This window comes from Myiozetetes cayanensis, unplaced genomic scaffold (genome assembly GCF_022539395.1).
Source record: "Myiozetetes cayanensis isolate MyiCay16 unplaced genomic scaffold, myiCay2020 scf2-11, whole genome shotgun sequence".
Classification (NCBI taxonomy): Eukaryota; Metazoa; Chordata; class Aves; order Passeriformes; family Tyrannidae; genus Myiozetetes; species Myiozetetes cayanensis.
The window spans coordinates 210,560-223,836 of NW_026087411.1; the positions used below are offsets into that span (position 1 = coordinate 210,560).

A 13,277-nucleotide genomic window follows, 5' to 3' on the forward strand; every position below is an offset into this window, starting at 1 on the left:
GGTTCTTCTGGCTTGGAAAGTCAGCTCAGTGAGGGACACATGGGACAGAATTCTCTTGTTCTTTTTGATATTTATGGAAGTAGTAAGATCTTTCTTCTTATGATTTCAAATGGATACATTTGCAGGTAAAATTGTTCTGTTCCCCTGGTCATTGCTGTGAACAGTAAAAACATATTTTCCATAATTTCTGAGCAGGGTACTCATGGGGCAATTCTGTTCTCTGGCAGCTATGAAGAGAGATGTTTATTTGGCAGCTACAAATAGCTGAACTGATGGGACAAATAAAATAACCTTGTAATCAAAGGGGAATGGTAGAACATCTGTTAACATTTTTATCATTAATATTCTTGGGAGCTTGGGCTGTGTGCATGCTCAGTTTAGTGTTGCCCTGTGTCTCATGCAGTAAAACATGGTCCCAGTGAAATCAGCTTAGCCTGTAAATAATGCAATTTATGTATAGGGGATGCTGTCACTTGTGGCGAGACATAAATGCCAGTGCTGAGATAAATGTACAAGTCATTTGCAGCACTGCCCAGGTATGGGACATTAAAGCACTAGGAATGTGCTGTTGATGCATCCTCGTGCTGGCAGGTCAGATCCTTGTTGTCCTGAGACACCCAGTAAGCAGGAGCTGATGTGGACTCTGGCAGGCAGGTAGGGCTTGGGGCTGGGGCAGATGGGCACAGAGGAGCTGGCAGGCCTGGCTCAGCCCTCCTGTGCTTGGCTGGAGCTGGGCTGTGACCCTCGTGGGAAGGGTCCTTAGCCCCCAGCACAGCAGTTCCCAGCCTGTCATACGACATCTGGGCCGTTCTAACTGGATTATTCAAGCAGAGAAATGGCTCCTATTCCAAGCAGGGGGCAGAGGGAATGGGCAGGACAGGAGTGTGCTTCAGTCCCTGCTCAGAGGAATGTTTGTGGGTTTTATATTAAACCATTCTGAGATAAAACACTCAGCTGCTTCGATGTATCCCAGCTCTGCCTCCCTTATCGTCAGGAGGGCTTTAGTTGTTAGGCTGGAGGGCGCTGTTGTGTTCACACAGAACAGAACTCTCCCATCCCCATGGATTGCTGCTCAGCTCTGACTGTCCCCTTTGAAGCGGCACCAGTTCAGGAGGAGACCATGCAAGGCCCTGCCCTGTGGCTCTGCAGTGGCAGGTGTGTGTTAGGTTGGGTGCCCAGGGTGGGAAGATGGAGCTGGTTTTAGGAGTGGTTTCTGCAGAAGGAGCAGCAGTACCCACACACTGCTGTCACAGCAGCTGATCAGATGTCTGCATCCAGCTTGCTGACTTCCCAGCAGTGAGGAGGGATGGAGTCTGGCTGGCTCAGAGCTTGTGTGAGGGAAAGAGGCAGCTGCTTGAGAGAGTGAGTGGTGCAGAGCTCTCCCTGCCACGGTGGTGGGACAGGGAATGTCTGCAGGACTGTCCCCATTCTCTGGAGATCAGGCTTTGGCAGAAGGAAGCTGCAGCACTGATGGCCATGTGGCAAAAAGGCTCGTTTTCTATAGCTTGACCTTTCCACAGCTTGTGGGGTTTTTCTGCATCATGTATTTAATTTGCTCCTGTCTGCTCCCTCCTCCATCAGTCCTTTGAATGAGCAAAACTGAGGAGAGAGAACAAAAAAATAGTGGTGGTTTTGTTTTTTTTTTTGCCCCCAGAGGCTTTTCAATCAAAATAATTTCAAATTATGGGGTCAGGATGAATGTCATACTTCTGTGTTAAGTACTTGCCTACTTTGTGGGATGTTTTGTACAGATTCTTTGCTAAATTATCTTAGCTGCTGTTGCTAGGTAACATTGTTTGCTTCATAGCATCAGAGAAATAAGAGGGTCAAATAGAGCAATTTCACGTTATTATCATCTGAGTTATCCTAATAAGCTTTTCATTGTATGTCTTAGAAATTTCCCCCCCTTTTCTTTCCTCTTAGGGAACGTCATTGTCTATGGCGATACAATTGACATTTACACCACAGTAGAAGCGCTCTTGTCTCTTGGAATTGCTGGTTCTCGCATCCACCTCGTGCAGCCTCCGCTCAGCTCGGATGTCACCTGTGTGAACAACGCCGAGGTGGAGGGCGCAGTGCGGGGGGCCCTGGCACAGGCGGGCGTGGCTGTGCACAGGGACGGTGTCCTGGCACAGTGGGGCGAGGGCAGCGACCCAGAGCTGATCACCTGGGCTGCCTTCACCACTGCCACAAACCCGCTGAAACTGCAGTGCTCAGTAAGTATGTGCCTCCAGTGCATTCCCTTCAGACAAAGGCCATTGAGTTTAGGTGGTCCCTCACTGATTTATCTGTTTCTCCTCGTCTCTAGGAGATTGAACGTTCACTCATTAGTCTCAAGGATCGGCTTTCTAAAAATCCAAATAAACCCATTGTTAATGCCCTGACTGATTTGGATTAAAATGTATTTAAGTCACCTGACACACAAGTAGTAGTTTGCCGCTGAGTAACAAATACTCTTAATTAATTTTCTAAGTAATTCCAGAAAACCTTTCCTTATTTAAATGTGTGCAGTTACTGCTGTCCATATTTTGTGCACTTGATTAAGTCACACTAGAAGTCAAAAACATGAGGATAAAGAGGCCTATTATGTCACTGAATGAAAACATGTTTTTAGCAGATTTCTCTCCCTTTACGTCAATGACTGCAGTTCTGTTCAGCTCCAGTACCAATATCTTATTGAAGCTACAGGCACGCTCACCGGTGTGGCTCTGCTCTGTAACTGGGGACAGGTCTTAGCTGTTCTAAAGGTCAGGATTGTTCTGTTTTCCTTTATTGGGCTAATCCACAGGAGTGAGCACTTGCAATAGTCACTTCAGAACCTCCCTCCACGGGGAGCTGCCGTCCTGCCCTGCACACCCCGCTGTGTGCCCACTCCTTAGGCAGGAGCGGCTGTCACTGTGGAAAGGACAAGCCGTGTGCCTCTCCCGGAGAGCTTCCCAGGTGTCGTGGTCCCTGCTGGTTCCCCCACACTGCAACCCTTCTCTTTTTAGCATATGGATAGTTGAACCCTTCCTGATCAGGGTGAAGACCTCGCACAGCTCTTTTACCCACAGTGGTCTCCTGACTGTGGTCTCCATGTCAGTAGCGACATTTCTCCCGCTCTTCTCATATGCAGCTCTTCAAGTTCTCTCTTCTTTCCCTGAAACTCCTCCATTCTTATCATTCTTCCACAGATATCTCAATGTGATTCTCATTCTTGTAACTTGGTATGCGCTTTCCACCTACCCATCAGCCTCCCTTCTTTCCCCCACCACCTGGCCCATGTGCCTGTTCCCTCAAACCCCCCTTGCCTTGGGGTTTGTTTCTCTTGCTCATTTGTGTCCCTGTTCATTCTTCTTCCAGCCACGGTCCTTCCCTGTCAAGATCTTTTCCGGCCTCCAAGATGGGAGATGTTTAATTACTTGTGATGTCAGGGGCTTTATATTCTCCAAGAGCAGTTGAGCTGCCTTGCAAGGCTCGAGCTGCCTGGGAGGCCGGGCTCAGAGGATGCCAGGCTCCAGAGAGCAGCCTCTGCCAGGAAGGCAGCTGTGCTCACCAGAGACCAGGCTGTGCAGGAATCGGCGCTGCAGCAGCCCTGGGCCTTTTGGGATTTGAGCCAGTATCAACTGTTGAGTGGCAGTTCTTGGGGGCTTAATTTGTTGAGTCCTACAGGATAAAAACAACAGGAGAAAATCTCCTCTTTGCCTAAAGCAGCAGCCTCCCTCCCTCCTGCCTGGGCTGACAGATGGCTTCCAGCCTGGAGGTTGCAGCCCTCCCCTCCCCTCCGGTGACACCGTCCTGCCTGTCAGCCGGCAGGACATGGGGCTGTGTGGTCCCCTTGCCCTCATGGGCAGAGCTTCCCTGATTTTGCTCTACAAGATGGTCAGAATTCCCTTAGCTGTGTGTAGTTCATCACTTGGTTTATCTGCAAACAAACCCAGAGGCTCTGGCTCCTCTGCTGCTGCATCTCTGCTGTGCCAGCATTGCTAAAATTTCCTTTGCTTCCCTCACTGTGCCTTCTCTTCCAACTGGCTCATCCAGCCACCTGTGAGCATGTGACACTTTACTTAGTCCCAGGAAAGCTCTTTGGGGGTACAGCTGGGTAACACCTTTACCAAGGCCACAGCTGTGTCCTCCCTGAGCTGGCACTAAGGGGAGAACAGATTATGGATGCTGCTTTGTCCTGACAGTTATGTCTTGGGCTGTTGAGGATGAAGGCAGCAAGGGAATGCATGCTTCCACCCTTTCCTCAGCCTGTACAGGAATATTTCTTGGGACAGCAACCCGTGACTTGTCATCTAATGATTTTAAAAGTTGGAGCACTGGCAGGGAAAACTCTGTGTGAGGGTTCTGGAGCTTCACAAACTGTTGTAGTGATGGTCAGTCTTCATCGGTGCCCTTTGCAGAGCACGGTCTTGTTCAAAACATTTCTCAGCCTTGTTGTTCTTGTTCCTTTTAACTCTCAGTGTCCAGTGTGCACTCTTGTTTTACACTTGCTTGGGGCACATGTTATGCAAGCTTTGAGGACACTGAAGTTGCAGCTTCTCCCACATCTGCTCTCACAGGGCTCTGACGGAGGTGAGGGTGGTGCCGGGTTTCAAAGTGGCTCCTCAGGCACGATCCCTCTTGGGAGCTGTGCTGCCTGTGCATCTGTTCCTCTCCGGTGCCCAGCATGTGGGACAGACCGGTGGCTGCTCCAGCACCACCTGCTCTGCAGTGCTGGTCACGGTGCTCCTCTTTGGGGGAGGTGGGGTCTGTCTGATCTGCTTCCTGGTGTCCCAGGAGAGCGACTGTGCAGGTGCCATGAGAAGACAAAAGGAGGGAATTATCACTAGCTTTTTTTCTTTGAGACTCAAAAGAGGGATTTAGGGTGATTTTCTTTAAATGTCCTTGAAATCTTCCTGTGGGGAAGATGAGCTCGTGACTTCAGTAGATGCTGATCCCAAGATAATTCCCTACCTCAGGGCCAGGACTGTAAGGTTGCCTAAGACAGTATAGGCCATCTTTTCAAAGAGTGGAAGTCCCATCTATTTTCAGTCCCACAAAACAAAATACACCAAATAGGTATCTGCTGTGCTCATTACCAGGCTCAGCAGCTGACTGCCAAATGTACCAGATGCTTTCCCTGCAGCCTCCTCTGGGCTGGCCTGGGTGATCCCAATGGATCTGATAGACAGCTAGCCTGGTGCCCGGCCTTAGAGAGCACAGCAGTGCCCTGCTTTAGGGAGGCACAGGTCAGCCTGCCTCCTAAAGTGAGTATGATCCAGGTCTGGAGTAGTTAGAGAGGTGTTTCAGCCCTGACAAAGTTTGGATGTGCTTTCCAAAATCTATGATACTGTCAAATATAACAAACCTGAAAGCTTTCCTGTTCCTTTGAATGTTCAGTCCTCTTGTACTTCTCACAGCCTCCTTGGCCTCTGCAGCTTCCACTGGCTGAAATTGTGCTGCTGTAGTTGGAATGAGGATGACATTTTCTCTGAGCAAGTTTAATTTCTGATCTTTCCATTTCATTGACTGTCCTCATGCTGACAGCCAGAGTAACTCAGTTTGTTGGTAAACAGGCTCAGCAGTTGGGAAAACATTTGTAATACACAGTTATCCTGCTAAATGCAAAGTACATTGTGCTTTTCTATTCTTTGGGGTTTCAGGTTCGCTCGAGCATTTGAAAGAAGAAAACCAACTTCATAGAGGGTTCAGGTCTATGTCCTATGCTTGTACTAACAGAAAATACCCATGGCCACTCATAATAGTTTCACGTGTGGTGAATACTGGAACTTTTAAAATAAAACTCATCTAATAAACAGAAGCAGAGAGTCTAGTTTAGTAATTCTCCTTTCTATTGTCTTTGTTTTAATTTTGGTAGCTGTAAGTGCTGGATCAGAATGATCTATCTGTGTATATAAAATCATACTTTATTTCCTATTCTTGTTTTTTAAAATAAATGGTGTTCAGAATGAAGCATGGATTTTGATTTATGAAATTAGCTGGTAAATAATAAATAATATACTCTACAATTATTTATATCTCTTTTTAGGCATTTTTTAGCTTTGCCTACAAGGCAGTGGATTACGAAACCTTTAAGGCAGTCAATGATGCTTGCCTTGTTTTTGATGGAAGGCTTGTGATTGATGCCAAATTCTGCACCAATGATGTCAGCATCAGGGCTGCAGGTCCTCTAACAAAGTTCTCCAGGAGATACTGTAGGGATGAATGGACACACAGCAACTTCAGCTCCAAAGAGATTGGCTTTGAGCTTGCTGCATCCATGCTGAGTCTCTTTGACCCAGCCCTTCAGCCCCATTCTGAGCCACCAGAAGGGCCAGACAGACTCATCCCCATGTACAAAGGATGTAAAGTTAAAGGTATGTCCCACTGGATTTGTCACACCTCCATCCCCTGCTCTATTATACAGACAGGTCCACCTCGCCTCAGGTGCCGTCTCATGGCAGTACAGCCCTCAGAGCTCCTTATGTAGTGGAAAAAGAATACAGCAGAAGGAGGGCAAACAAATACTCTATTTGCTTCATTGCTTATGACTTAATAAACCCCATTTTCATTTCTGGCAGGAGGTGTTCTTCCTGGAGGTTATAACTACTTGCACATTTCCAAACCAGCAATTCCCATCCGCTTGGACGTAGAACTTGCCCAGTGTGACCACGTAAGTTCAATAACAGAACTTCTTTGTTTCATCCTCTGTTTGGAAGGATGTTCCTAGTTAAGGCAGTGCAGGTACCTGCCCAAGTACCCTGAATTGTGACAAAGTACCTGAGTAAGTGTGGGTTGATGCATCTGTGGCAGTTACCAGCACAAAGTGAACACCTGGCACATGAGGGGGTGGTGTGTTTGCCATCAACTGGGCATTAGACTGCATGCACCAGGCACATCTGCTGAGCCAGGGTGAGTTACAGACCTCTCTGAGCCTCTCAGGGGTTTGTTTCCACGCTTCCTGATATTTGGCTTTCTTCAGTGATGCCCCATTTCTATGCACAGGACATGGGACAGTATTAGCTGGATTTTGTGCTTTCAGCCTTAGTGCTGAGCCTCTTTCCTCCCTGCAATATGGTGCTGGAATTGCATACAGATGATAAAACCTGGCAGTTTATCAGGGAAATTCAGTTGATTTCTAGATTAGTAGGAACTACTCTGGAAGAGATGCTCTGTGCTTCACTGCTAGGAAATAGTGAGTCCTGCAACCATGAGGGTTGTCTTGGAACAGGGTAGAGGGAACCACTTCACACACATGGGGAATGTCCCAGGGTACAAACATGGAGACACTTCTCTTACTGGAGGACCTGACCTGTAAGACAAGAAAAGGACTAGATTAATGTCTTTTAAAGCCAGAGAGGACCATCCAGCTAGGCAAGCTCCTGTTTCACATAGATTGTACCTTTTACCTTAGGGATTTCTATATCAAGCCCATTCTTGTAGTTGATTTAAAGAGCAGCTTTTAAAAGGCTACTTCAGTGTTCACTTTAAAACTTGGACAGCGGTGGTCCATAGAAAGAAATTGGATTTTAAAAAGAAATCCATGGCTTGGGGGAGGAATCAAAGCATGGCTCACCTTGTTTTCCAGATCCAGGATGAGCCATCCAATGCAGCATATGCTGGAAAGCAGAAAGGACCATCAGAGAGAGCAATTGATTTTGTTACTCTAAATTGCTAGAACATACTTAGAATTCTTTTGCTGCTGCTTTGATTACCTGCTGATTACCTGAAAAGAGACCATCTTTAAAGCCACTCTAGAAACTTCATGTACATCCTAAAAGAATATCCTAAGGAAGGAGGAAGAGAAGCTAGTGAAAGGTTAGCTGAGATGGGGAAGTACCAAAGGTTCCTGTAGCCTAGCAACAGGTTGTAGAAATAGATAAAACTGGAACAGGAATACAGCTTATAAAACCAGCTTCAAGCTATGTGATCATCCCACTGCAATGGCAGGTTTGAAGCAAATTTTTACACTTTTGTCTTCAGAGTGATTGATTTAAGTGGCTGAAACTAAATGCTACAGTTTGAGCATCAACATTCAACAGTGTTATTTTATTGACAGTAGAGTTGGTGTTGGCAACACATGGCAGCCCTAGTTCAAGTTAGCAAGAGTTGGGTGTGTGAGCAATTGAAACCCTATACAGACGTGTGTTTGTGTGTATGAACACACATATACATATATAAGTAAGTATACACATGTATGTTTTTATATTTACTATTTAATGGTCTAGAACATGGCCTGAAGGAAACATCCTAAGAGCCAGTGCAGCCTCCTGTAGGCACAGGCCCCAGCTGTACATAGTGCTGTTTGTGTAGTGTGTAGGTTTGTTCTGGAACTGAGCAGGATCCTTCTGGGTATTTCTCTCCTTCCTGGAAAGCTGTTCCAGCACATCACACCTCTGACTACTGGGAAACGTGTTACACAAAGCCAAAAATGCTTCACTGGTATGTGTTAAATCTGAGTTGCAGCATTGGAGTTCACCTGTACCTGGTTAATGTGGTAGTGTCACCCTCTGCCTGCAGTCGTGGAGCTTCTACCATGTGCCATGAATTTGGACTCTGCACTCACACTGTTTGCATATGCATATACTTACATGTATAAAAATACAGATGGGTAGTTATAAATGTGGCGAGAGAGTAAAAGCCTGCTGATGTGTTCTTCATTCCTCAGGATGGGATCCTCAGTAAAGCAGGATATGTGTGTGCTCTGTCATAAATGGGGCCGAACAGAGTGCAATTGAGTTGCCCAAACAGAGGCATCCAGTGTTGTTTGGGCTGCCCCACGGCATCCCTCCTGACTCCAGCTGCTGCTCCAGGAGGTCACAGGGCCCTGTGGAGCCGGTGTCACTGCCAGTGCAGCTGGAGGGCCCAGATGCCCTCAAGTGTCTGCAGTGGCATTCAGCCCGTGCTGCACGTTTGGGTGGGCAGTTAATCAAGGTCTAAACCACACAGGAAAATCTGTGTCCAAGCCACAGCAAAGTACCTTATAACCCACAGGGTAAAGAATGGTTGACTTAACAAAGAGGGCTGTATGCTTTAAGGAGTGGTAACTGTGGGCTGGGAGCCCCTCGCAGACCCTGTGCCTGGGCCAGCTCAGGTGTTCCTTCTGTCCCTACAGCTTTCCTGGTGTTCTCTGTTGCAGGGGACAGAGATAATAACTGGAGAGGCAGGACATGGGAACTACTTCAGGATGCATTTCAGCAAGTACAACATGGTGGACAGCATCACCTGCTTTTCCAAGGAGCCCTTTCCTGTCTCCAACTACCTGTGCTTGTACGGACAACACGAGCGCCTGCTGAACGACCTGTACTATCGCTGGAGGAACGGGCAGATCACTGACCTTTACAGGTGAGAGAAACTCTGCCTCGTGCAGCAAATCTGCACTCTGGCACAATCTTATTAGGACTTGTCTTCTGGATATTTTCCTTTGGAACAAGAAGTAGATGAAGAGATTTAAAAACATTTTCCATTATTTATCAAAATTATCAGTAGTAATGGAAGTCCTGAAGACCTTCCCAGAAAGAGCTGTGTGTCTGATTTGTTTAGAGGAGGAACAATGGTGTACTTGACCATCTTTCATCTGAAAGAGCATTTCAATGTCTTTACCACTGTTGTTTAGAATATTTGGCAGGTGAAATCATTCAGCTGAACCTGAACAGTCCTTTATTACTGTAGATTCATGTTCAGAAGTCACTTTTAAAAGTACTTTTGTCATGTCAAATCAAATTTTTAAGCCAGAGATTTCTAGGGAGACTTTAAATTGCTCCTGGTGATAGCCACACTCAACAACTTGCCTGTTTTTATCTGGTGATAAAGCCTAAAGTTTATCCTTTAGACCACGTGCCGTGTGGAAGAAAGTTACTGTAACTTAATGATAGAGCTGGAGGCTGTGTCAGGACTCTGTTTGGTGGCAGCACTGCAGCAGTGAGACAGCTCTGGCTGAGTTTGAGATGTCTGGCCAAGCACAGGGCAGTCCTGGAGACAGGTATTCCCAGGCAGGTCTCCCAAGGGATACTAAAGAGCCTGGCTAGTTCTAGCCAAGGGTTGTGTGCTGTCTCCTCCAGAGGGAAGAATTTTTCATTGCTTTTGATTTTTGTTTTAAGAAATCCTTTACAAATGGTGCTTGGGAATGTAAACTGTCACACACAGACAAGTGACATCAGCTGGGTAGGGATAGAAAGCCAAGCTCAGGAACCAAATGGTCAGTTTTTATCATGATACAAAGCTGATAGTGGTGCCTGAAAAGTCTCCCGGTCTGATTTTGTTATATTTACAACTGGAAGAAAGGTGCAAACGGTAGCAAAATTTTCAAATTAAACATAGTTTTTTAGCTAAAAGTTTGTGGTAAAGAATGTGCTGTGGTCCAGAAGAAAGTTGTGAATTATTGCTGGTATGGGGCTTGATTTTGATTTATAACAAATGTTGGGTTTGTTTTACAAAAGAGGAATGGGACACAGCAAACATGAAGTTCACCTGAATGGCACGTTGTCAGTAGATGTTAAGGAGATACTGAAGGAGTGTGGCACAGGTGGGTAAGATATGGGCTAAGAAAACAGGTGACTTTCTTTCCTCGTCGTGGCTGATGCTGATCAGCTCATACACTCAGAGCATTGGAAGGAGCTCAATATTCAGGTTGTGGCAAGGTACCATTAGTTCTTTTTCTGGCCTTACAATGTGCGTGTGCAGCTGTGAGCTCATCTGTTGTGTGAACCAGGCACTGAGGCCATGGTTGTTTGCCCAGATGTGATTACAGTGTCTGTTGTTAGATGTACCAGCAAGTTTCACACATGTAGCAGCATCTGGAAAAATAAATCATCTTGCTTTGGGATTTCTGCCTGCAGCACAGGTAGCAGTATTTTCTTGACCTTGACCAAACTAGCCTATTTTCCCTTTTTTCCCCTTGCTGCATGTTGGGCACGTAGCCCAGCCTGAGGACCTCAGTGCAGCTCACTCACCTGCCTCCCTGACAGCTGCACTCAGGTTTGGAAGACAGGAGAGGTGAACTTTCTGAACATGCAGCTTATTTCTTCTTCAGAGAAATAAGAATGTGTTAGCCTTCCTTGCACTCATGATCCTGATAGGATCCCCACACAGGGCACAAGCTGATCAGGGGATTACAAAGTAAGGTCAGGTTCTAAACATCCACAGAGACTGTAAAATCTCAGGAGAGGTGAAGATCCCAGCGATGATCTGTTAATAGGATGTCAGGCCAGGCAGCACTGTAAGAGTGAGAGGAGCAGCTTTACCTGATGGCAGCATATACACTCACTGCAGAGTCTCTTGCTCCTGTAAGGCTGGGGGTGTCTTACCTGCTCTGTGCTCACCAGGGTCCTCTCACATCCCCTGTCACAGGCAGTGGGACGTGCGAGGCTGGTGGTCTGGCCAGGATCACTGGTGTGCTGCACAAAGGGACACCACGTATCAGGACCTCATCACATCTTTTGAGCTCTCCTTAATTAGTGATGATGAATTAAATTTTGGACTTGTATTTTACAGCCTTTAGACAGGGATGTTGTCTGGGACCTTTTGCCTCATTATTTTATCTCACCTCTCATTAGCCTGCGGCAAAATTCCTGAATTACAGTTGCCAGGTTTTTGTTATCTGGTTATTTTATTGCCTCCCGTCATTTTTAGTCTTCTTTATACCTTATCTTTAGATAGGTTTGTTCCTTCTCTTCTTGCTCTTTGGTCATGAGTATGAAATCCCATATGTTGCTCCTCAGCAATGAACATATGCTGCTCTTTAACCTCCTTGCTCCTGTGGTTCTTGTGGTGCTTTCACACACGTGTTCCTGCTCATCCCGGGCGTGGTGTTCCTGTTACACACGTCCATCCTGTGAGGAGGGTGCATCCTCCAGCAGGTGTAGCAGGTGGGAGACTGAAAAGCAAAGGGAAGCCCTTTGCAGGCAGCCAAGGCAGAGGGCAAGGACAGATGAGAAGAGGAAGAGGAGACAGGGAGAGGAGGAAGCAAATTGCTCCTGAAAGCAGCAGATTCCTGCGCCGCTCTCAGGAGGGGGTAGAGCAACAGAATAAGGCTGGCAATATAATGTACTCTCATAATATATCACATCTACAGTACTTATGCATCCCCACATTGCAGTGCTCCATACAATGTACATATATGTGTGTGCAATGTACAGTAGACAGTGGTAGAACTGAGCCGTGACAAGGCTGTTTGTTAGAAAACTGATACACTGAAAAACAGTTTGGCATCTCTTGTGAGATGAAGATTGTCTTAAGACTCTTATGTGGATAAAAAGTGGTGCCTGGTTGGCTTTTGGTGAGGAGCAGGAAAATGCATTTTCTGATTTCTATGTGTGTGATCAAAAAAAACCCAACTGTTTTGGGCATCGTTCACATGGTCTGTAAGGATCCTGCATGACCACAAACCTGAGGTTAGGACTGAATTTCCTTTTGGCTTTGAAAAAAATGCTTTTAAATTAGTACATCTTTTAGCAAGATGTGAAGTGCCCTTAGTGAAAAGAATGTAGACTGGGAAAATGTTGTGATTTGTTAGTTAAGCTTGTAAATTTGATGGTTTGAAGCATCCATTCTTTATGCCTCCCTTCTTTATACCTCAGTTTTGTGGAGGGCCTTCCTATGAGGCAAGAAAGTGCAGTGTTTTAATCTTTTGGTCTGTATTTAGATTTCCCAGCATGGCAACTCATTCCAGGAATGGACACACTGGAACAGCTGTCACCTGGGAGCTAATTTATTTCTGTGTAGCATGCAAATTATCTTTTAAATAATTAGAGAGTGCACCTAGCAGTGAATTTCCTCACTGATCTGTGTTCAGTATAAGAGCTGAAAGTTAACCCCATGGTACCTGATTTCCTGACCAGAGTGTGCCAGTGCCATTCTCAAATTAGCATTAACAACAGGCCCTCAAGGTCCAGCAAACCTGACCAAGTCACTCCTTCTGGTGGTGCACCCAGAGTCGGGGCTAATGGCAATAACGAGAGAAATAACATCTCCTTTTGTCTGCAGAAAAGTTCCACTGATTTCAGTATGACTTCAACAGGAATAAAAGCTGCAGGACTTGACCCACAAGCAAAGGAAAGATGGGTCACTCCTCTGCCTCCTCCCCTCAGTAGCTGGGCTCTGGAGGAGGTGAAGCAGGGCAGTGGACACACATCGCCCAGGGCTCCACTGCTACCCCAGCCCAGTTTCACAGGGGGAAAGGAAACCATAGCCCCTAGATAGGACCACATTTTTTTTCTTTTTAAGCTTATAGATTTGTTACTGGTCATCAGTCCTCCACACTGCTTCACAGAGGAGGAGTGTAACCAGCCAGTGACCCCCTTTTGTGCTCTCCC

At 46.3% G+C, this 13,277-nt stretch overlaps 1 protein-coding gene across 2 annotated transcripts in view; it reads left to right on the plus strand.

The window, feature by feature from the left end:
- The window catches only part of CFAP61 (cilia and flagella associated protein 61), a 91,040-nt gene that overhangs the window by 57,214 nt on the left and 20,549 nt on the right, over positions 1 to 13,277 (plus strand). For both annotated transcript variants that reach the window (XM_050315758.1, XM_050315759.1), the window contains 4 exons: positions 1,924 to 2,216; positions 6,014 to 6,341; positions 6,546 to 6,637; positions 9,104 to 9,309. In XM_050315758.1, the coding sequence (XP_050171715.1) occupies positions 1,924 to 2,216; positions 6,014 to 6,341; positions 6,546 to 6,637; positions 9,104 to 9,309 (919 nt within the window). The remainder of the gene's footprint in view (positions 1 to 1,923; positions 2,217 to 6,013; positions 6,342 to 6,545; positions 6,638 to 9,103; positions 9,310 to 13,277) is intronic.